At 35.9% G+C, this 23,683-nt stretch overlaps 1 protein-coding gene across 23 annotated transcripts in view; it reads left to right on the forward strand.

The window, feature by feature from the left end:
• Positions 1 to 23,683, forward strand: part of Pcm1 (pericentriolar material 1) — a 100,565-nt gene that overhangs the window by 65,735 nt on the left and 11,147 nt on the right. For 12 of the 23 annotated variants that reach the window (XM_052752095.1, XM_052752094.1, XM_052752100.1 and 9 more), the window contains 8 exons: positions 6,445 to 6,609; positions 11,944 to 12,116; positions 12,486 to 12,617; positions 14,855 to 14,975; positions 15,818 to 15,976; positions 16,369 to 16,508; positions 19,602 to 19,736; positions 22,829 to 23,026. In XM_052752095.1, coding sequence (XP_052608055.1) covers positions 6,445 to 6,609; positions 11,944 to 12,116; positions 12,486 to 12,617; positions 14,855 to 14,975; positions 15,818 to 15,976; positions 16,369 to 16,508; positions 19,602 to 19,736; positions 22,829 to 23,026 — 1,223 coding nt within the window. The remainder of the gene's footprint in view (positions 1 to 6,444; positions 6,610 to 11,943; positions 12,117 to 12,485; positions 12,618 to 14,854; positions 14,976 to 15,817; positions 15,977 to 16,368; positions 16,509 to 19,601; positions 19,737 to 22,828; positions 23,027 to 23,683) is intronic. The other 11 variants (XM_052752099.1, XM_052752108.1, XM_052752112.1 and 8 more) reach the window with 5 other exon arrangements.

Genomic DNA, 23,683 nt, shown 5'->3' on the forward strand with positions numbered 1-23,683 from the left:
TAAAATTTAAAATATAATATAAAAAATAAAAAGAAACCTAGCTCTTGTCTTTAATCATTTTAATTTGGGATTCATGGGTCTTTTTCCTCCCTTTGTAAATATTATTTTAAAATTATTTATTATTTATATATATTATTATTCTCTCTCTCGTGTGTGTGTGTGTGTGTGTGTGTGTGTGTGTGTGTGTGTGTGTGTGTGTGTGTGTGTGTGTAGAGAGACAGAGAGAGAAAGAGAGAGACAGACAGATAGACACTATAGGGTCAGAGTCCCCAGGTAGATGCACGGTGGCATATGTGTGAGGACATTAGGAGACAACTCCATGGAGTTGATTCTTTCATTTCACCTTTATATGTGCTCCAGGATCAAATTCTGTTTCCCAGGCTAACACAGTAAGTGCCTTTAGGCTGAGCCACCTCTCTGGTCCCTCCCTCTTTAAAAAATTTTCTTAGATTGTTTTAATTTACATATATGAGTGTTTTACTTGCATGTTTGTGTGGGCACTACATGGCTGGTGCCATTGGAGGTCAGAAGACGCCATTGGATTCCCTGGAATTGGAATTATGGATGATTATGTGTCGTCACTGTGTCAATGCTTGGAACAAACCCAGGTCCTCTGGAAGAACAACAAATGTTCTTAACCACTGAGCCATCTCTCTAGTCCTCTACTCTTTTAAAGAATATTACTCATTCTTGGACCCCAACACCAACTCCCCTCTCCTACTCTTTCCCCAAACACATCCTTCTTCCTTCATGTCCTCTTTTTTTTTAATTATTTATTTTTATTTCACATGCATTCATGTTTTGCCTGAATGTATGTCTGTATGAAGGTATCAGATCCCCTGAAACTGGAGTTACAGTCAGTTATGAGATGCCATGTAGGTGCTGGGAATTGAACCCGGATCCTCTGGAAGAGTAGCCTGTGCTCTTAACCACTGAGCCATCTCTCTAGCCTCTTCTTTTTTAAAACAACTCACTGTATTGGTCATTTTTCTGTTTCTGTGCTAAAACACCGTGACTTAAAGCAACTTATAAAAGGGAGGGTTTCCTTGAGCTTAAGCTTCCAGAGGGATGAGAATCCATTGTGGTGAGAAAGCAGTAGCCATAGCAGCTTGAGGAAGAAGCTAAGAGCTTATTTTCTGTCTTGAACTACAAGCAGGAAACAGAGAGCATGAACTCAAAATGGTGTGAATCTTTAAACTCTCAAGAGCCTGCCTTCAGTGACATACCTTTTCCATCAGTGCCACAGTTTCTAAGCTCACACCCAAACAGTGCCATCAACTGGGGTTCAAGTACCAAATGTCTGAGATTATGGGGGACATCTCATTCAAACCACTACACTCAACACTCAGTGAATAGTTATTACTGTCTATGTTAACATAGGTGTGGGGCCAACCACTGGAGTGTGAACAACCTACCAGTGACCACTCCCTACTCCAAGAAAAGTTCCTCCCCTTCTCCCAGGAACCACCAACTGTCTATAGCTCCTCAGTGAAAGTGGAGCCTCATGAGTCCCTATCCCATGGGGGGTGGTTGACTGACTTGATCTTATGTGCAACATCTGCAGGTAGGTATAGCTGTCCTGAGTTAATAAATGAAACTGCCATGTCCAAAAGACAGCATTCCACAGTGGTCCTCCCTAGTCTCTGGCTCCTATAGTCTCTCTGCCTCCTCCTCTACAGTATATCCTTGGCCCTGCTTGGGAGACTAACATGTCCCATTAATGCTGAGCACTTAACAGTTACTTTCATAGAACTTTGACTAATTATGAGTCTCTGCATTAGCCTATGCCCACTGCAAAAAAACTTAACTGATTAAAGTTTAAAGCAGCTTAAATCTATGGCAATGAGCATAATATTTAGAAGACAGTTTGAGAACATGTCCTTTAGCAAAACATTGGTAGTAGGTTCCCATGTAGGGTCTATAATCTTCTAGTTGTGAACTTTTTGAAATAGGTTTACAATACCAGGTGTGAATTCCCTCCTGTGGAGCAGGGCCTCAATTCCATTCAGAGATCAGTTACCCCATGACACATTGCCATTATTTTACCAGTGACTTCAGATAGGTATTGCAGCATGAGGGTTCACCACTAGGTGGGGCTGTTGATGGATTATTTTCCTCCCCCAACTGGCCTATGTAGCATCTTTAAGCACTATAAAAGCCAGAAGGGAGGAAGTTTCCAGGTCAGTTCCAGCTTAATTTTGCTATGCCATGCATCCAAAATGTATAGTGTCTTTAGTAAAGGAAATCTTATCTACTTATGATAGACAGCTATTTTCCCTCTATCTTAGAGTTTCTATTGCTGAAGTCTCTATTGAGAAGGGAAGGTTTATTTCAACTTACACTTCCACATCAAGCCCATCAGCAAAAGGAATCGGGGCAGGAACTGATGCAGAGGCTTAGGAGGAACTTCGCTTACTGGCTTGCTTGGTCTGTTTTCTTTCTTCTTTTTTTTTAAGCATTTCTTTTGATTTATTTATTATGTATACAGTGTTCTGCCTGCAGGCCAGAAGAGGGCACCAGATCTCATTACAGATGGTTGTGAGCCACCATGTGGATGCTGGGAATTGAACTCAGGACCCCTAGAAGAGCAGCCAGTGCTCTTAACCACTAAGCTATCTCTCCAGCCCCTCAGTCTGTTTTCTTATTGCAACCAAGCCCACCTGCTCAGCGTTGTCACCACCTATAGCGAGCTGGGCCCTCCCACATCAATCAGCAGTACCTCCCAGATTTTGCTATAAGCCAATCTTATGGATTCAGTTTTTTTCAGTTAAGAATCCCTGTTTGCAGATAAGTCTAGATTTGTGTCAAGTGGATAAAAACAACCAGCATGTCCCTCTTCGTAGCATCTCAACTGTACGGTATTTCTCTCTCTCTCTCTCTGAGGGGGGCAAACTAACTGCATGTTTCCCTTTGTAAAGTACACAAAGAGAAATTTGTATGTATTCGTAACCTATATTTAATTTCAATTAGAATTCACTTAATACTTCTCATGTGATTCAGTACTAGAGTCAAAAGTTTAATTTCATTTATGTAAATCTTGTTAGGTTAACATACTTACTTTTCTTCAGAGCAATTTGTGTTAATCAAACGACCATATGTATGGTACTCACACTGTTTCCACAGTACTTTTGGTAGACATTCCCTTTATAATGGACTTGTTTCATGTGACTAACAGTAATAAACTAGCCTTTAAGAGAACTCTTCCCGGTAAGTTTCATTCAGAATGGATAATAGTGACTAGGCTTCATCCTGAAAAAACAGTAAAGAAATCCTAACCTAAATTATGTTCTTAAAAATAGAAGAGGTTTGAAACCACAGGAGATATCACAGAGGTAGCACAGTACTTGGGGAATTTATTTGATATCATCAGAGCAGCTACTCTGGTCTAGGGGACATAGCAGTAAAGGTTCTTCTCTCACTTGTCTAGAATGACAAGGGTAAAATCAAAGTCTAGTCTTAAAGCTATGGTAGAAAAGATGCATGCAGCCTCTCCTTGGCCCTTCTTGTCTGCGGAGTAGTGATCTCCCGGAGATACTAATAGGCAAAGATACTAGTGAACAGCTATGTGGTGATCCTTTCTACCCTTACACATAAGTAAGCATTAGCTTTGCAGCTGAGAGTGGAGAAAATACTTCCGTGTTTTTATATTGCTAACTAGAATGTGGCTTGACCAGAAGAAAAATAGTGTCTGCTCTATACTCTTAGAATGTCACCATTAAAGCAACCCAGCATTTGTGTTCAGCCTTAGGGTGGTAAAATTTGTAGTTGGACCAGTGAATATTAACAGTGCATATAAAGAGAAAACTAGCAACCAGAGAGAGTTCACAGAGGCAGACTACCAGAATAAGCAAAATCTAGCAAAAGAATTATTTGAAGGAAATATACCGTTGAACAAAATAAGGGCATATAAGCAGATTGAATTATAATATGTAAATTCTTTAAAACTAGAGAAATGGTTTTATTAATTTTAATATTGTTTATTAAAGCAAATTACCAATTTTGAATCAAAGAAAAAAAAGAATTCTGTCTTTATATAGACCAAAATTAATAGGTGATAAAAATCAATTGGAAGGGCTTATTTTAGAGGGTTAAGAGAAAATCTTTATCTAAAGTGCTGTGAGTTGTAAAGTAAAAAAGCAAGAAGCAGTATTTAAACACATAATGAAGTGATAAAGTATTTGAGAGTAGTACAGTTCAGAACAGCCAACTTTTGTCCATCCAGGAAGGAATGGGGGACACCACACATACATTGATGTACGGGGTGATCAAATCCCTGATATCAAAGATGAGTTAAAATCTATGTTCCCGGAGAAAAGAATAAGTTATATGCAAAAAGGAGTCTAACTGGCATCAAGCAGTCTCACATTCTATAAAAGGAAGATGAACAATACATAATCCAAATATACTGTAGAGGCAAATCCCTGTAATCCTAGCATTTGGGAGGCCAAGGAGGACTTGCTTCTTTAAAGCTATCTAGTTCTATGTCCAATTTATTAAAACAAAGCAAGCAAACAAAAAAAGGGGTGCAAGTTACAGTGGGCTGGGATTGCAATGTAAGAATCCTGTGTGTTCAGCTGAGAGAGCAGGCTTATCCTGTCTGAAGCAACCCATGGAAACAACATATGACTCACAGTAGATTAACTTTGTGTAAGGAAAGGTAAGAAGACAGTACACTAGCTAGGCATGGCCGCAGACACCTGCAACCCCAATACTGTGGAGGCTGAGTCAAGAAGATTGCTGTGAATCTGATGAGCATCTGCACCACAGAGTGAGTGCCAGGCCAGGTGACGCCACAAAGAGCCAAAAAGAGACAAGACAAGGGGGAGGGGGGAGAAGAGAAACATATAGACACTTTGTTGTTCTTTGTCTTTTGTTTGGTTTTTCAAGACAAGGTTTCTATGTGTGTTTTTATGTGTATTCCTGGAGCTCAATATGTATACGAGGCTGGCCTCTACCTCAGAGATCTGCCTGCCTCTGCCTCCCAAGTGCTGAGATAAAAGACGTGCACCACCACTGCTCAGCTATGAGGTATACTCACAAACACATACACAAACCAATCTCAGTGTATAATTCAAAGGTAAAGTGGCTGATGTAGGAAGTTTACTACAAGTTCAAGACCATGTATCAAAAGAAAAAATATTAGCAACTGCTAATATATCAAAAGGATATTAAACAGTTGACTGTATAATTTCAGAAACATTCTCATGATTTGTTACCAGAAAATCTGTATTAAAAGGAAAAAAGTCATATTCATAGTGGTAGGTTAGATTTGAAGTCATTCCTAGTGAAACAAGATAAAGCCATTCGTCAGTGCCTATTGCATTGTAGAATGGAAACACTTCACAGACATTTCTGTCAGAATGGGAAACTAAAGAGGGACCCTTCTTCATTACCAGCCTGTTTAGTTTATCTTGGGATAACTATTAGTAAAGAGAAATACTTGTTTCTGTTAGAGAAATACTTGTTTCTGTTAGGGTTTTTTTTGGGGGGGGGGGTTATATTAGACAATCTCCAAAGATACTGGAAAATAACTAATGTTAACAAGGTAAACTGTTGAAGTACCTCAGAACTGAATAAGTGGGCACATACTTTTCTTTGCTAACAAGAACAGTAGTAGGTTTATAAAAAGCTATATATTTTGGATAATATAAAAAAGATCACGTATAAAAACATAGCTACTTCTGAGATTAAAAAAATCTATAAAATTAAATGTAAGTCTTCAAATTAAGTGCATTTAATTTTAGTCTACTTTGCATTGCCTTGGGTTATTTTTGAAATTGAACAACAAAAAGGCTTTCAGCATATATGGAAGGATAAATACCTAAGAGTAGTCAAGAAAAGAAGCTAAGTGGGGCTTGCTTACCAAATCATTAAACATACTGCATAACTTCTGTAACCAAAAGAATAAATAGGACTTGGAATAGAAACTAAAACAATGTCCAAAATAAGATACAGTGAAATATGAGGGTTAATATATTGATCAATATAATTGATTTTAATTCAGTGGGAAGAGGATAGATATAACCATCTATCCATATAGAATGAAATTGAGTTGTACCATATAACAATGAATATGAAGTTTAAAAACCTTAGGAAGAAAATGTAGTAGAGTGTGTCTGTTTTGTATTTGATAAAATTGAAAACATGTTAGCTTGGAGTCTGGAAGAGAATTCAGATCTTCTGTGATTTCTCTTCACTCTGCTTTAGTCATGGTGTTCTAATGACTGTCAGAAGATAAATGAACTGTTGGAATTGATTCTTGTTATTCTTCCTTCTAAAGTTTATTCTGAAGGTATTCAAAGACATTATTTTCTATTCTGTTTATGCCAGGCCGTCATAGCACTCTAAATTTAGAGTTACTTGTACTGTTTTACTGTGGAAATCAGTTTCCCTTTCAGTCAAGTTAGTTGCAACTGATAACAGCTGTCACTTTTTTTACCCGAGGGTATGAAAGTGCCAGTGTGTCTAGCACTTGTGAACCTTGCAAAAGTAGGAACAGACATTCAGCCCAGACTGAAGAGCCTGTTCAAGCAAAATTATTCAGCAGAAAGAATCATGAACAGCTGGAAAAAATAATAAAATATAGTAGGTCTGCAGAAATATCTTCAGGTATGTTCCTCTTTTTTGTTTATTTTAATCCAAGGAATTCATCTTAAATTTGAAAAGCTACACTGAAGCAAGTTTCAGTAATAGGCTTTCACAGATTTCTGTCTTGTGAAAGATTTTAATCATAGAAAAATGTAAACTAGAAATATTTTTTGTTGCTGTGATCTCTTTAATGTTTCTGACACATTAAAAATTATTTTAAAACAAGTAATTGATATTAATATGGAATTCCTAATTGAAATTCTGAAAATCTTATCTAAATAGGATTTGATTTGAAATCTCATTACTTCCTTTCTTAAAACGTTTGCTATATCATGCCTGTGCTAAAGTGTGTGTCCCTTAATATAACAAATGTGACCATCAAGGAATTGGTTCCTTTCTCACGCTCCTCTGCCTTAAACTCTTTCTTTTAGTGATACTGAATTAGAGCATTCCCGTGGCTGCCATGCTATCTTTTCCATATTACATCCATCCCCTTTTTACCTCCCTCCTCCCCCCTTTAAACTCCTTTCATTCTTAAATAAAATTTTAATTCTGGAATCTCGAAATTGTATCTGAGTCTAAGGTTGGCCAGTTTTCCCTTTCATTTCCATTCTTGCCTGTATAAACCTTTTCTATTATCTGAGTCACAGAATATAGTATTGAATGATTTTAGATGTTTGTGTCATCCTTTTGAGTGCTTTGGTAGCAAATAACTACTTTTATATTTTTACACTAAACGTTGGTATAATACATGATAGGTGGTACACTCTGCCTAAGTGTTCATTGAATAGAGTCATGACTCACCATGTTGAGTCAGCACCAATATTTTACTGATTTACAAAGAATAGGTACATCTCAGATACATAGAGAGAGTCGGTAAATATAGATTTATAATCTCATTTGTCTCCTTTGGTGAAAATGATCTCAGCTACCATTTGTATCATACTTACTACTTGCAGATTTTTTTGTTTCATAGAATTTTTGACCAGGTCATTTGAGCCTCATAATGCCATTGTTTTCCTTCCATTTTTCAGTTGTGGAATAAGGAAATACCTGTTTTCTGCCAGCACTGCTAAGAGGCTGGCAATATGAAGTTGTACTTTCTTGTCAACTTTGGCAAACGGTGCCCTTAACTTAGTATATGTTTTTTGGAATTCACCCTAAGGGAGCAGAAGTGAGAAAAAAGCTGAAGGTTTAGTGTTGGCTGAGCAGTCTAATTCCAGCTATGTATGAATAAAAATGTAAAGGAAAATAAGGATAGAAGAAAATATAGCAAAGTATTTGCAGTGGTTTTATGAACTATAAACTCATTTATGTTTTCTGAAATGTATGTAGTAGATAGTTGTTAGTTTTGTGATTAGAAACTTCACATTTGCTTGTATTTTGAAATGGCTTTCTCAGGCTCATATTGCTAGGAGTTAGTAGCACTGGACTTTTTAACTGTAAAGTACAGGATTCTTTTGGGAAAAATAATGCTATTGTAGTAGACCCCACAAAATTTTTAAATTTTCATCTTTTTTCACTATTTTTTACCCAACAGTGGTATTATCAAAGAGTTGGGTGGAAGTTGAGAAAGGACACAAAATTGAATGGCTTAATAAAAAATTAGTATTATTATTTCCATGGAAAGTTAGCTTTCCAGACCTTATTGTTGTCAGATTTTAAAAAAAAATTGAGTTCAGGCATGGTGGCACATACCGTTAATTCCAGTGCTCAGAGGGCAGAAACAGGCATATCTGTGTGAGTTGGAGGCCAGTTTTGTCCACATACTGAGTTGTCTACCAGCCAGGGGCACATAGTAATAACCTGCCTCAAAAAAATTATTGAATTTTGGTGAATTAAATAGTTTTGAGTGTAAAAATATGCTAAATATGCTACTCATTAATATTCTAAAAGACATGTTTTTCATTTACCGTGACCCTAATATTCTCTACATTGTGTATTGATGCTTGTTGCAACTTGGCCTATAACATGCTAATTAGAGTGCAGCACTTATTGCTATTATTGGATTATGCTTTCCTCTTCTCCCACGGGAATTATAGGAGTGTCAGGGTGTTTTTATACTCCCTCTCCTCAAAAAAAAAAAAAAAAACCCTAAGTGACAGTGCTTCACCGTGACTGTCATCATTAGTCACAGCAACTTTATAGCAGAGTTTTTTTAATGAGATTACTTCCCATTTTTAAATTTAAAATGTCTATATTTTTTTAAAATAAAATAAAGTTTTGTTTGCTTATTTGTTTATGTACCACGTGACTGACTAGTGCCTCTGGGACTGTAGTTCTAGGTGGTTGTGAACTGCCACATGAGTGTTGAGAATCGAACATGGGTCCTTTTAACCACTGAGTCATTGCTCTAGCCCATCTAATGAGAATGTTTCCAAATATAACATAAACTATTCCTTGCAATAGCATGTCACTGTCGGCAAACATTTTTAATTAATTGATTTTTCTCATTCACTTATTATAAGCGCTTTATGTCTTTACAACATGTACACATTTTATGTTCACCCTTGTGTCTATCCTTTCCTATAGGGGAGAGGGGAGAGAGAGGAGAGAGGGGAGAGAGGGGACATATAGCACATGCTAAAATGCTAGAGCAATGTAGCAAATCTAACAGAAGTGCATGTGATGAAGCACCAGGTAACAGTCTGCTTAGTTCTGGTGTCTATGTTTTTTACCTTTCTTTATTTATTGAAGCTAATTATGTTATCCTGAATTTTTTGTTTGTTTGGTTTTATTTTATGAGTCACAGAGCCTTGGCTCTTCTGGAGCTTTCTGTGTAGACCAGGCTGGCCTTGAACTTGAGAACTACCTGCCTCTGCTTCCTGAGTGCTGGCATTAAAAGCATGTGCTACCAGACCCAACTTGTTTTTTAGTTTTATGTATGTGGGTGCTTTGCCTACATGTATGTCTGTGAGTTGGATGCCCGGGGCTGGAGCTACAGACAGTTCTTAGCCACCGTGTGGGCTCTGAGTCCTGGAAAAACAGCTAGTACTCTTAACTGTTGAGCCGTTTTTCTAACCCTTGAATTTCTTTTCTTTTTTGGATTTAACTTAGTATATCTATGTTGCTGAACGTAGAAAGATAAAATACTCATATTCTAAAGTCTTTCATGTATACTTTGCTGTTGGCAAAACTGCCTGCCTTTCTTGTTTTGTTAACATGAAACCTAGCTAACACATCTGTAAAAGTAATAGAAACTGTTTTTGTGGTATTGTTTGAAAGTTATTTGTTTCATATATCTGAAATAGTGAAAAGCATTAATTTTTTTGTAATTAGATACAGGTGTTTTCATACCATAGCTATTTATTTTTCACTATCAGTCAGTATTTGAAAAAAAATTAAATAAAAACCAACAATGATGGGCATAGACTATAATAAATAAAGATCATAGAAATATTCCAAAATGCTACTTTGATTTCAAAATACATATTTGTATTAGATACGGTCTTATATGAATTAGAATTACAAAAATATTTTACCTCCTACTGCAGCAGTAGTGAGAGGGATTTTTTTATTTCATATGATTCATATGATTTATAGTTATAAAACCATTTTTGTTCCTTCTGCAGCAATATGTGAATGGAAAGTAAAGTCCTATTTGAATCCTTAGGAGTCTCTAAAGGAAGTTAAACAATGGCGAGAGGGTTGACTGAGCGGTTCAAGGCCCGGTTCATAACTAACATGTCAAGTGAAACAAGGACCCAGACCTACAGCAGGAGAATCAGGATTAGGTTGGCAGAGATTAGGGAGGTTTCTAGCATTAATTTTAGTTTAGGAGGAAAGACTGACATGAAATTTAAACCTTCTAATTGTATTTAAAAAAAGAGTTGAAGGTTGTAATTAATTAGGAGTAATTTTATTGTAGAATAATAATTTTATCATATCAAACTATTAAGCCATAAATACACTACTTTTTTTAGAGCTTTGAAGGAAACATTTTAAAAATTAAACTATAATTAAGATGCTGTATATGGATTGAAAGTTTATATAACAAATAGTACCTCCTGGTCTGGATTTTTCTTCCTTGAAGTGGAGATTTCTTGGTTTTCATCCCTACTTTAGTTAATGTTACTTTTATTTTAACATATCACATGTGGACATTTTGAAACTATTAAGAGAACCTTAATATATCACCTTTTAAAATGCATAGCAGTCTTAAGGAATAATAGGCTAGGTTGCATGTCTTTTATTCTTATGTTTGTGGGATTTAATACCTGGTCATGTAACTTAGCTAATTAGTGCAGAGGTTTTTTTGTTTTTGTTTTTGTTTTTAATCAGCATACATTACTGCTGCATTATCTTATCCCTATTCTGCAAAAATGATTACATCTTCATGTTCTTTTCATGCTTTTCAAATAAACGACATACATTGAAACACTCAACATTTTTTATCTTTTTCTTAGAATCATTACTTGGAAAAAAAAAAGTATTTAACTAGATACTTACAGTTCTACTATTGTTCCAGAAAGATCACAGAATTTGGGTGTGGGCTGCTTTTGTCTTTGTTTTTGTTTCTAGAGAGAACACATTTCCTGTTTGTACCCTGAAAAAAGTCTAGGGCTAAGCATATGATTCAAAGGTAGCATGTGTGAGGCCCTGGGACTGGTTTCTATCACTACACACCCCCACAAAAAGAGTCTGACTTTAAAAGTGTTGTCAACAGTTTATGTGGCAGTATTTTAGATAAATAATATAGTGGTGTAGAGTGTCTGTAAAACTGGTAACTATACTTGGGCACCTTCTGCTCTGATTGGACCAGTTCTGTAAATATGACATTGTAGGGAAATTAACCAGTTATGGCATAATTGTGCATTATTAAGCCACAGCATTTTTTCAGCATTAATAAATGGATTTCCTTTTTAATTATGAAGTTCATTTTACCAAAATAAACCAAAATTATTTTAATTTAACTTATTGCATTCCATGCTTATAGATTTCAGTCATGAGTCCCATGAAGTACATATAATTTTCCAGGTTTTGTTTTTAATGTGGGTTTGGCTTAGTTTTCAGACCAGTTTTTGGCTATGTAGCCCAAGCTGCTAGCTTTAACTTTTAGGCCTTATGTTCCACAGTGCTGGGTAGGCTTTACCACACCTGGTCAATTTTTTAAAATTGAGATTAATTTAATGTTAATTTTTAGTTAATATGATGCTGTGTGGCATCAGATATTGCTAGTCTTGAATTTAAACATTTTAATACATACTATTTATCTTGATGTTTTAAGATTATTTCTTTAAAAGCCCTAAAATAGAATTGTGTTCAGTTAAAGCTTAGAAAATGATATAGATTAATAGGAGGTATTATGGAGGTATTATATTGTTGTTATTTTCTTGATCTTTTTTTATCTTCCAGAAACTGGAAGTGATTTTTCCATGTTTGAAGCTTTACGGGATACTATTTATTCTGAAGTAGCTACATTAATTTCTCAAAATGAGTCTCGTCCACATTTTCTTATTGAACTTTTCCATGAGCTGCAGCTACTTAATACAGACTACTTGAGACAGAGGGCTTTATATGCATTGCAGGTATCTGGTACCTCATATTCTTCTATCAGTTTACTCCATGTTTATATATGGTTGCTTTCTCAAATGGAGCACATCTTGCTCTCTATGTGTTTAGATTTATTTTTGGCTTTTTGCAGCATTTTATTTTAAATTTCTTGCATAGCTTCAGTATGTTTTAGGTTATCTTTACATGCGCATATATATATATATATATATATATATATATGCCTTGTATTTAATCTATGAAAAGTACTTAATTTTTTCTTCTATCTGCCTCTGCTTTTAAGTTTGTAACATAAATTTGGAATGAAGTGTGTGTGTGTGTGTGTGTGTGTGTGTGTGTGTGTGTGTGTGTGTGTTGTATATAAATGTCTTTATTTCCTTATTTAGGATATTGTATCCAGACATATTTCTGAAAGTGATGAAAAAGAAGGAGAAAATGTAAAATCCGTGAATTCTGGCACTTGGGTAGCATCAAACTCAGAACTTACTCCAAGTGAAAGCCTTGCTACTACTGATGATGTAAGCCAATATGATATGTTAAATGTGAACATACTTTCAATGTATAATAAACAAAAGTTGAAGTTATTGTCAGATTGTGGCTTTACCTAATATAGTTGATGTTGAGCTTTTGAAAAACGATAGAGAATGCTGCAATAGCCGGGTGGTGGCGGTGGCACACACCTTTAATCCCAGCACTCAGGAGGCAGAGGCAGACAGATCTCTGAGTTCAGAGCCAGCCTGGTCTACAGAGTGAGATCCAGGACAGCCAAGGCTGTTACACAGAGAAATTTTGTCTCGAAAATACAAAACAAAAAACCCTGCAATAGCCACACATATCTTTAATAGACATTTAAATAAGTCTTTGTTGTGTTCTTCAGGACCATTAGTAAGACAAATAGTCAGATCACAGAAAAACATGGACAAAAGAAGGTGAAGAAAAAAATTTAATGTATTCTACTTAGACAAGTGTCTGAATAAAATATAAAGAACATGGAAAATGGCAGGCTACTTTTATATGTTAGATACTTGGGAATGGCCTCTTTATAGGTTCAGATGTTGATTTTGGTTCTTGTATAGCAAATGCTTTTTTTTTTTAATAACTCAAGCACCTGGAGATCTCTAAATAGGAATAGAATAATTGATTAGCAGGTATCTGCTTATAGGTAAAGGGTTGGAATAATGTTGTTGTGATTTTTCTCATTACTATAATGTTAACATAATGTTTTCTGAAGATACTTCTCCAAAAGGATATTTTGTCTCCTTTTTTGTTTTGTTTTTTTGTTTTTTGTTTTTGTTTTTTCTCATTTTTCAAGTTGTCTCTTTTTTAGATAAGAATAATTTGCTTAGAAACAATTGAGGATTTTCTCTTATTTTTTACTCTTAAACTCATGTTGAAGACAATTTCTTCTTAACTTTTCTACTTAAAATTGTTCTTCACTATGCTCTAAATCTTATGCTACCACAAAACAAACCTATGTCTAAAAATTATATAGTTTATATTTTGTTGTGCTTGTACACATATAGTACATATATATGTATATGTGTTATAATGTGTATATGAATGTGTGTGTGTGTGTGGTATATGTGTTTGTGTACCTGTGTATAGAGGCCAGAAGTTGACATGGAGTGTCTTCCTTGACACTATATTGCTCACTATATTATCTTTTGAGACAACATCTCTCATTGAACCTGGTGTTTGCTCATTACTAGACATTGTGATAACTTGGGAAAGACTCAGTCCCATAGTTTTCATTTTTATAATGGTAAATATAAATTAGGAAATGAGTACTTAGTACTTTGATAAATTATTACTAGTAACTGAAAATGGTATGTTCCTCTTTGAAAGAAATGAAAACTGACACAATTGTCTGTGTATTTATTCATTCATTTGGGGAAGGGGAAAAAATTACTAGATTATAGTAAGGATTATTGGACATTGAGATAACTTGGAAAAGACTGATACAAAGTGACAGAAATTGTCTGGGTGACATGATAGAGATTAACTGTAGAGGATACAAAAAGACCTTGGCTGATGGAAAATGTCATATATATATATGTGTGATATATATATATATGTGATATATATATTATATATATATATACATATATAAAATATATATATAATACTTATTTTTTGGAGAGAGGGTTTCACTGTGTTGCCCTAGCTGACCTAGAACTCCCTATATAGACCTGGCTGGTGAACTCACAGAGATCTGTCTGTCTCTGTTTCCTAAGTGTTGTGACTAAAACCACCATGTCAAGCTAATGGTCTTTTATCTTTAGAGAAGCTGATTATGTAAGTTTATTCATTTGTCCAAACTCATCAAACTATGCACTTAAAATGAATACATTATTATATGTTAACTGTGCCAAATAAAATATAATTTTATAAAATTATTAATGTCATGTTGTTCTTCACATATAAGACAGTGAGATACATATATTAAGTATCTAGAGATAAAGTGTCCGTGAGAATGTAAAGATAATTTAAAATGTTAACTATCAATTTATAATTTTTAATGAGTTGGCTTTCTTATTTTTATTTAGCAAGGAAGTTCTCCAAGATTACTTAATATTTTAATTTTTTTAATGGCTCTTTAATAACTTGGGTTACATTGTGGTCTTGTCTGGGTAGAGTACTCATGCAATTTCTTATTATCTTTTTTAGATGTGTGGTTTTATGGAAATACCAGTTTCTGTGTTAGATTTTTAGTATTTATGAAATGCTTTTAGTGATTTTTGTTTATTTAACTTAGGAAACTTTTGAGAAGAACTTTGAAAGAGAAACACACAAAATAAGTGAACAGAACGATGCTGATAATGTGAGTGTCATGTCTGGATCTTCCAACTTTGAACCTTTTGCAACAGATGATCTAGGTAAGCAGAGCTTTCTTAATAATCTTGCATATGACTTTACATCATGATCTCTTGGCAGTCTTTGGGTAGTTGAATAAGGAAATAACTAGGATGGACACAAAAAATACCTGTCAGTCTAAATCCATAACTCTTGTTTATTCCTTGACCTGGGGAAAATCGTCCACTCTCTAAGCTGTGCACATGCTGCTGAAGTAGGACTCTTGTCTAATTGGCTATATTCTTGGGAAAAACAAAAACCCTTCAAATGTGAGTAACAAGAGTTTTGGGTTTTTTTAATGGAATTTTATTTTTCCTTAAGGAAAAAGATCATATACTTAGTTATTGGGAAATCCATGGTTTCTCCAAATGTATTTTCAATAAAAATATGAAGTTAATGGTTTGAGGTAAAAACTCAAATTTTGTAACAATCCCTTTACTTAACTGGTTATGCAGTCTGAGGCAAGCTACTTAAGTGCTGTCATTTGTAGGGTAATCTTAGGATTAAACAAATAACTGATGATGCTGTACGTGAAGTGCCTCATTAGCACAGTAAATGGAAATTCTTCCAAAGCTAATTCTGGGCTGGAGAGATGTCTCAGCAGTTAAGAGCACCTACATCAGATGGCTCACTCCTACCTGTAACTCCAGCTCCAAGGGGACCAACACCTTTTCCTGGCCTCAGTGGGCTACCCACACACATGTGGCATTCACTTACACAGACACATACATACATACACATAAATAAAAATAGGTCTTGAAAAAAAGCTAATTTTCCTTCCTTGTGTTCAGATTTTTATATTTTTGAGAGTATGGGAAAAGATTTGCTTTTACATATTCTAGGAATATTTCTGTTCCAAATTCAGGTAACACTGTGATTCACTTGGATCAAGCATTAGCCAGAATGAGAGAATATGAACGCATGAAGACTGAGACTGAAAGTAACTCAAATATGAGATGTACTTGCAGGGTTATTGAGGATGAAGATGGTGCTGCTGCCACTACCACAGTCAGTAATTTAGAAGGTGTGTTTTTAGAGTGATCAGAAGTCATAATCAGAGTTGCATATAGAAGCTCTAAAGCTAGCTGGGCATAGCTATAATCCCATAACTCAAGAGACTGTAGCAGGAGGATTATAGTTTAAGTCTAGTTTTGGCTACATTACAAATTCAGGACTAGTCCAAACTATATACTTGCCACTCTGTGTTTAAAAAAAAAAGTTAAAGCCCTTTTTAATACTAGTGGTTTTATTACTGCTTTTTTTTTATTATAAGGACTGCTAAAACTGCTTGGTTTTTCCTTTGTATTATTTTAGCATAAAATTATTATAACATTCTATAAAATATTATATAAATGTGTATATATCTCTGTATATAATATCATTGGCTTTTGCTGATACATCATTTTTCTTAAAAAGTAGAAACTCCCATTATTGAGAATCACATTTCGCCACAGCCTGTAAGTGACGTTTCTGCTGTCCCGTGTCCTAGAATTGATACTCAACAACTGGACCGCCAAATTAAGGCAATTATGAAAGAAGTCATTCCCTTTTTGAAGGTAAAAAATAAACCAGCTTATATAATTACTAACAGTGACCATATATACTTCCTTGTAAATAGTGCTGTTAACATTAACAGGGCAAAGAAAAACACGTGCAAGTGGACTAGGACTGGGTGTGGTGTTGCACGCTACTCTAGCACTCAGGAGGCCTCAACAAGCAGATCTCTGAGGTTGAGGCCAACCTGGTGTACACAGTGAGTTCTAGGCTGGTTGGAGAAACAAATTGCTTTCTGAAATTGCATACTATGATTTCATTTAAAATAAGAATTTTAGCCGGGCGGTGGTGGTGCACGCCTTTAATACCAGCACTCAGGAGGCAGAGCCAGGCGGATGGATCTCTGTGAGTTCAAGGCCAGCCTGGGCTACCAAGTGAGTCCCAGGAAAGGCGCAAAGCTACACAGAGAAACCCTGTCTCGAAAAACCAAAAAAAAATAAAAAATAAAAAAAAAAAATAAGAATTTTAAAATTGCGCTCTTTTCATCTAAAGTAAAAATTTCAAAAGTTGAAAATTTTAAAAATTGGAAATGAAAACATAGTTTGCATTTCACCCAGATATGGAAAACTATAAAATGTGTTGTCATCAGGCTCATTTTAAATTTTCTTCCCATTACTTTTTTTAAAAATAGTTTTTCCACACAGTGTATTCTAATCATTGTTTACCCTCCCTCATCTCCTCCTAGATCTCCCTACCAATACAACTCCATGCCTTCTTTTCTTTCTCTTTATAAAACAGGCAAATAAACCAAAATAGAACAAAACAAACAGAAAACACGAAAAAGCACAAAGACTATACACCTGCATATGTACATGCATATACATACACACAGAAAAACCATAAAAATAGGAGACCAGGCTGGGCGGTGGTGGCGCACGCCTTTAATCCCAGCACTTGGGAGGCAGAGCTAGGCGGATCTCTGTGAGTTCGAGGCCAGCCTGGACTACCAAGTGAGTTCCAGGAAAGGCGCAAAGCTACACAGAGAAACCCTGTCTCAAAAAACCGAAAAAAAAAAAAAATAAATAAAAAATAAAAAAAATAGACCAGAATATCTAAGCAAAAGGCCAGTAAGGTAAAAAGAAAAAATGCCCAAAGCGTTATGGGATGTCTGTTAGATATACTTGGTCTATAATGCCATTTAACTCAGATTTGTCTATTTTGTGTGTGTGTGTGTGTGTGTGTGTGTGTGTGTGTGTGTGTGTGAAAATGATCTGTCTTTGGTAAGAGTAGGATATATCCACTGCTGTTCTGGGTTTAATCTGCATCTGTACATCTAGTAGTTTGTTTTATTAATCGGGTTCACCTGTGTTTGGAGAGATGGCTCAGTGGTTAAGAGAATTTGCTGCTCTTACTGAGGACCCATGTTGGTTCCCAGCACTCACATGTTGTTTCACAAGTGTCTGTAAGTACAATTCCAGGGGATTTTCTGCCACCTTCTGGCCTCAGACCCTGGGAATGAGTGTGACGTACATACAGACACTCAGTCTCCCCCCCCCACACACACACACACACAGTGTTAAAGAAGGGAAGTCAGACCCTGGGAACAAGTGTGACGTACATACAGACACTCGGCGCTCCCCCCCACACACACACATACAGTGTTAAAGAAGGGAAGTCAGAAAGGGGAAAGAATGAGGAATCTTTCCAGATGTTAGAGTCATTTTAAATATTTTCCCCTAAATGATTATAATATTGGGAAAATGACATTTTAGTTGATGACATTTATTTTATTGATGGTATTTTAATGTTAGATAACTTTTTACTATGTTGTCTATGTTGACTTGTTAGAGACCAAGCATGGTGGTATACACCTGTAATTCCAGTAGTCAGGAGACTGAAGCAAGAGAGAATCAAGAGTCAAAGGTCAGCTTTAGCTATGAAGTGAGACGCTATCTTAAGGAAAACACACAACACCATAGTCACGTGCTGGTCTTTGGCCCCTTGCAGAGAGGAACTGCCTTGGCACATGAACTTACTTATATGTTTGATGTACTTAGGTCAACCTTTAGTCCCATGTAGTTTAGCCACCTCATTGTTAGTAGGAGAGTGGAATTTGACCTGGAAAAATAGTGACAGGACCTGTTTAATGAATTAATAGCAGAAAAGGAATGAGAACCTTCAGATTACTTGTTACAGGTCTACTCTAGACTGACCTTGAGAAGCTAACCAGGCTGAGGTTTATTTCATAATTGATGTATAGTTTTATTTTTTTGAGACAGTTTTGGTATGTAACCCAGGTTGGCCTAGAACTTAAAACAGTCCTCCTGCCTTACCCTCCAAGTGAAGCATGCCACCACACTTGGTCTTCTTTCACAAGGTTTTTAAGGTGCAGTTAAGAAGAGATTTGCCCTAAGTGGCACTGAAAGCAAGTTAGGAAGACATCTAATATCTAGAGGCATTTTTAGTTCTTGGTATGGGTACAGTTGTTGCTGATGGAGTTACTCGGAACTGTTAGAAGACCATGGCAACTCTTACAAGAAAAAGCATTTAATTGAGGGCTTGCTTAGTTTCAGAGGATTAGTCCATTAGCATGGTGACAGGGAGCATGACGGCAGGCATGGCAAGTGTGGTGCTGGAGTTGTTGAGAGCCCTGATCCACAGGCAGAGAGAGATTGGGCCTGGCATGGGCTTTTGAAATCTGAACGCCCTGTCCCCAGTAATCCTCTTCCTCCAACGAGGCCATGCTTCCTAAATCTTCTAATCCTGTCAAAGTGGTCCACTCCCTTCTGACTAAGATTCAACTATGTGAGTCTGTGGAAGCCATTCTTATTTAAACCACCATAGATACATAGTTGAAATGATGATCTATAAACAGGAACATAGACAAACTGAAGGATCGGTGTGCATAATTCTCCTTAGTACAGAAGGGAAGTGATGGAAAGTATTGGAACAGGAAATTTCTTTCTGGTGTGTGGGTTAAAATCTCCAAACTGTTCAGTGTGTATGCTGTAGAGACTAGCTACTCTTAGGGATCTTTCCAGTGTCTCTCTGGAAAATGAGAAACTATGCAAGATAAAGAAATTTCAAATTGTGTAGATTTTTTTTTTTTAAATAACAGTTGAGTTTATAGCCTAATCTACTAGGATTTTTCTTAGGAGCACATGGATGAAGTATGTTCTTCTCAACTTCTTACTTCAGTAAGACGTATGGTTTTGACCCTTACCCAACAAAATGATGAGAGCAAAGAGTTTGTCAAGTTCTTTCATAAACAACTAGGAAGTATATTACAGGTAAGAGTTTATTTGTATATATGTTACATCTATACCATTTGGTTAGGGTTCTATTGACGTATTCTGATATTATACAACTTATTCAAGAGTCCATTCTAATACTCATTTTGGATGGCATTTTAATATTATCTCTTCACTTAGTTAAAAATTGTAAGAGGACCTTCTGTATTTTTATTTACCATGGCCATCTCCAAGGCCTGTCCTAACTCCAGTAATAGTCTATTGGCTTGAAAGGGCTGGAGAGATGGCTCAGCTGTTAAGAGCACTTGCTACTCTTCCAGAGGACCTGGGTTTGGTTCTCAGCACCCTTGTCAAGGTGGCTCACAACAGACTGTGACTTCAGCTCCAGGGGCTTAGGAAATTACCACTCTGTTCTGTTCTGGGTTTTTTTTTTTGTTGTTTTTTTAAGGCATCTGCACACACTTGGCATACCCACATAGATACACACACATACACATAAATAAGAAAATTTTAAAACTGGTTTGACATTCTACTAATAAGAATAGTTCAAGACTGAAATGCTTAGAAAGCATGCTCTGATTTAATTTTAAATAATCTGGGAAATTTTCGAAGCTAGAAACCAGCCTCTAATTAGAGAAAGTTTTTTAGAGCATAGTTAACTTTTCTTTTTAACTCTTAGTATGTGTTCAATATCTGACATTTCACTCTCATCAGTTCTATTTGAAGCCTTTAAGCTCCTCTCTCCCAGATAGTCATGACATAGGTGAAGGTTATGGGTTGACGTGGACTGTGGGTATGCCACTCTGGCAAAGCGAATTACACTGAACCTTCTGTTTGTTTTGTACCTGTTACCTGACTTCCTTCATTTCCTTCCCTCCCACATTGCCTCGCCTCTAGTAATCACTTTCTAATGCTCAGATAAACTGCAGCTTTAAATTATATTGAGGCTGTGGTTCCCAGCTCAAGAAGATTTTGTGTGTCTCAGGAGACCTTTGACAGTGTCTGTAGATGCTTTGTTTCGTATAGCAAGTCAGGTAGGAGAGAGATAAGAGGGGAAAGGAGAAAGAGATGTATTAGGTAGAGGCCAGGCGTGCTCCTAAATCTGTATGATATTTATTGAAACAATTTTCTGGTCCTAAATGTCAGTAATGCTCAGGTTGTGATACTCTTAGGTAAGTAAAGACTCCTTAATTACTCTGCATAACAAAAATCGTTTCCATTATGATCACCTGAATATTTTCACATTGAGACAGTTCGTTGATTGGTATTGCTACATTTTTCTTAGATAGTACATTTTTCTTTCATCTTAATGGGAAGTTTTTCTATGAAATTTTGTCTTGCTTTCTTTGCAGAAGTTAAACTGATTTTTAGGTGAGGTACTATCACTTTACCTGTTAGCTAATTTAAAATCTTGGTTAGATACTAATTTCCTTCACTATAATTTTCCATTTTGTTAGTATTAAGATTAAAGCACAAATTCAGTAGTAATCTCAAAATTGTTCTGACTCTTGTTTAATACATAATTTATGAGGTATATAATTCATCAGTGATCTTGTACTTTGTACAAATAGGATTTATTAGCATATTGTTAGAAAAATTATAAATAATGTACTCTTACGGCAATACCTGAAGTAGTAAAAAACATTTAAGATAACTTATGGAAAATGAATTTTTATAAATTTAACCATCCAGCTTATTCCAAGAGAAAGAAATAGCTATTTTAGAATGTGGTTAAAAGAGAAATTATTTAAAACTCATAATTTTAATCAATGTCTGTGCAGCTCTTCTAAGAAAATTTGACTACCGTTCTTCATTTCCTTTCTGATTTCTTTCATAGTTTCATGTCTATTAAAGAACAAAAGCTAATTTAAATATTACCTAGACTCTTTTCTGTCTTCCCCTTTCTTCTCTCCTTCCCCCGCTTCCTTCCATCTCCACTTTTTATCATGAGCTAGACCTTAAAGTATTGGCTTCTGATTTCTTCTTCTAAGATCTGTTGAGAAGTTTGGGGTTGCATACATGCTATTTCTGTGACTGTCTAGACAGTGTTTCTGTGTTGCTTTCTTTGGGGCGGTAGGTAAAGTGACACAGCAGTGTAGCTTACCTTTTCTCTAAGTAGCATAGCCCATAGTTTTGCAAGAAAGAAAAAGGGAAGTCTTTTATATAAAATAGCACAGTTACTCATTTGATGATGCTGTATTTCAGCTTGAGTAGAACTAATACTTACTTATAAACTTATTCTTATTAGAAAATTTTCTTATTAGAACTTATTAGAAAATTTTCAATGAGAGTGACTGGTTGGCTAATGTAAAGGAAGAAATTTAACAATTTGGCACCATATAGATGAGGAAGACAATTTATTCTCACACAGTATTTAATCTTTTATTACAGTAGTACATATGTAGTCCCAACATGTACTCTCTGGGAACTTTTGGGAGATTAGGAGTCGGTTTTACTCATTTGTGCCCAAGAATTATATTAAGGAAGTATTATATTTATACATATATAGAATATATGGTGTATATACCATATATTCTTTTCCTTCCCTTGTGTATACTCTAGCAAGATGCCTGCTTTGTAATAGAATATTTCTTAGTAATACTAGTCTGTCTCTATATAGCCATGGCTTTAGTGCTAAGCTTTCCAATACGTTGAAAGTATTAGGAACAAGGACAACAACAGTAGACATGCTAATGTGGACAAGGGGAGCCCCAGGAGGTCTCAACCATGTACAAAGAGCTAACACTGAGTAGATGAGAACATAAATATAAGTAACGTTATACAGCCTGAGCAGGTTCTGCTTATGTATTTCTGTGTACTTACATAAATGTATGTAGCAGTATAATGAAGTCAGAGTGAAAGAGAGCAAGGAGGGGTAGATGGGAGGGTTTGGAGGGAGGAAAAGGAAAGGAGAAGTATAATATTAAAAATCTCAAAAAACATAAATCTGTGTGTATATACGTGTGTGTGTGTGTGTATATATATATATACACACACACACACACACATAAAATTTTAGGAATACTGGTTTTCTCTAGGCAACTATTATAGTTTAATCTTTTAAACCACCTGTTTTATCCACAGTTGAAGTTTACTATGATCTTAAAATTATTTATTTTATCTTTAAATAGGATTCACTAGCAAAATTTGCAGGCAGAAAACTGAAAGACTGTGGAGAAGATCTTCTTGTAGAGATATCTGAAGTGTTGTTTAATGAATTGGCTTTCTTTAAGCTCATGCAAGACTTGGATAATAATAGTATAGCTGTTAAACAGAGATGCAAAAGGAAAATGGAAGCAGCTGGAGTGATACAGTCTTATGCAAAAGAGGTAACTTTCAAGTTGTGCTTGTAAGAAGAGTTGTTGTCAGCCTGTCAATACAGTTCTTGATTATCAGTAGTAAATAAACTCTCATTTGACCTCAACAAGAACAGTTACTTTTCATAAAACCAGTTGGTCAAATCTGTAAATCAGTACATGGGCTACATACTAAACTTAGAATTCCACCACCAAGGCGAGATCAAAAGTACAGACAGGAATTGATGCTAACTGTGAATTGTGAGGTGTCCAGTTCACTTTCGTATTGCTTACTAAGAGCTCCAAAGAGGAGAGAACCCGGATCTGGTTCCTGGACAGCTTCCCTATGATGGCTGTTGCCAAATGCCATTGAGTCTCTGAGAATATGTGTCACAAGGAAGTCACTTCCAGCCAGCAAGCATCTGCCCATTGGCTAGGGCTCTCATTTTTCATCTCCAGTTTTTCTGCCTTGTTAAGTCATGACTGCATGTGATCTTGATCAGTTAGTTCTCCTGCGATGGAAGGCTTACTGGGCACCCCCTTTCCTTACCCTCTGACCGCGAGAAGGGACAGCAGGCCAAGACCCAGACAGAGAAACCTTTCTAACTTAGAGTCTTCTCCTCAGTGCTTCTGGTTTTGTTTTAGACAGAAATTCATTTCAACCATTGCTAAATACATAAGGGAAATAAA

This window comes from Peromyscus californicus, unplaced genomic scaffold, assembly GCF_007827085.1.
Source record: "Peromyscus californicus insignis strain IS unplaced genomic scaffold, ASM782708v3 Scaffold_23__1_contigs__length_62951481, whole genome shotgun sequence".
In the NCBI taxonomy this organism is placed as follows: domain Eukaryota; kingdom Metazoa; phylum Chordata; class Mammalia; order Rodentia; family Cricetidae; genus Peromyscus; species Peromyscus californicus.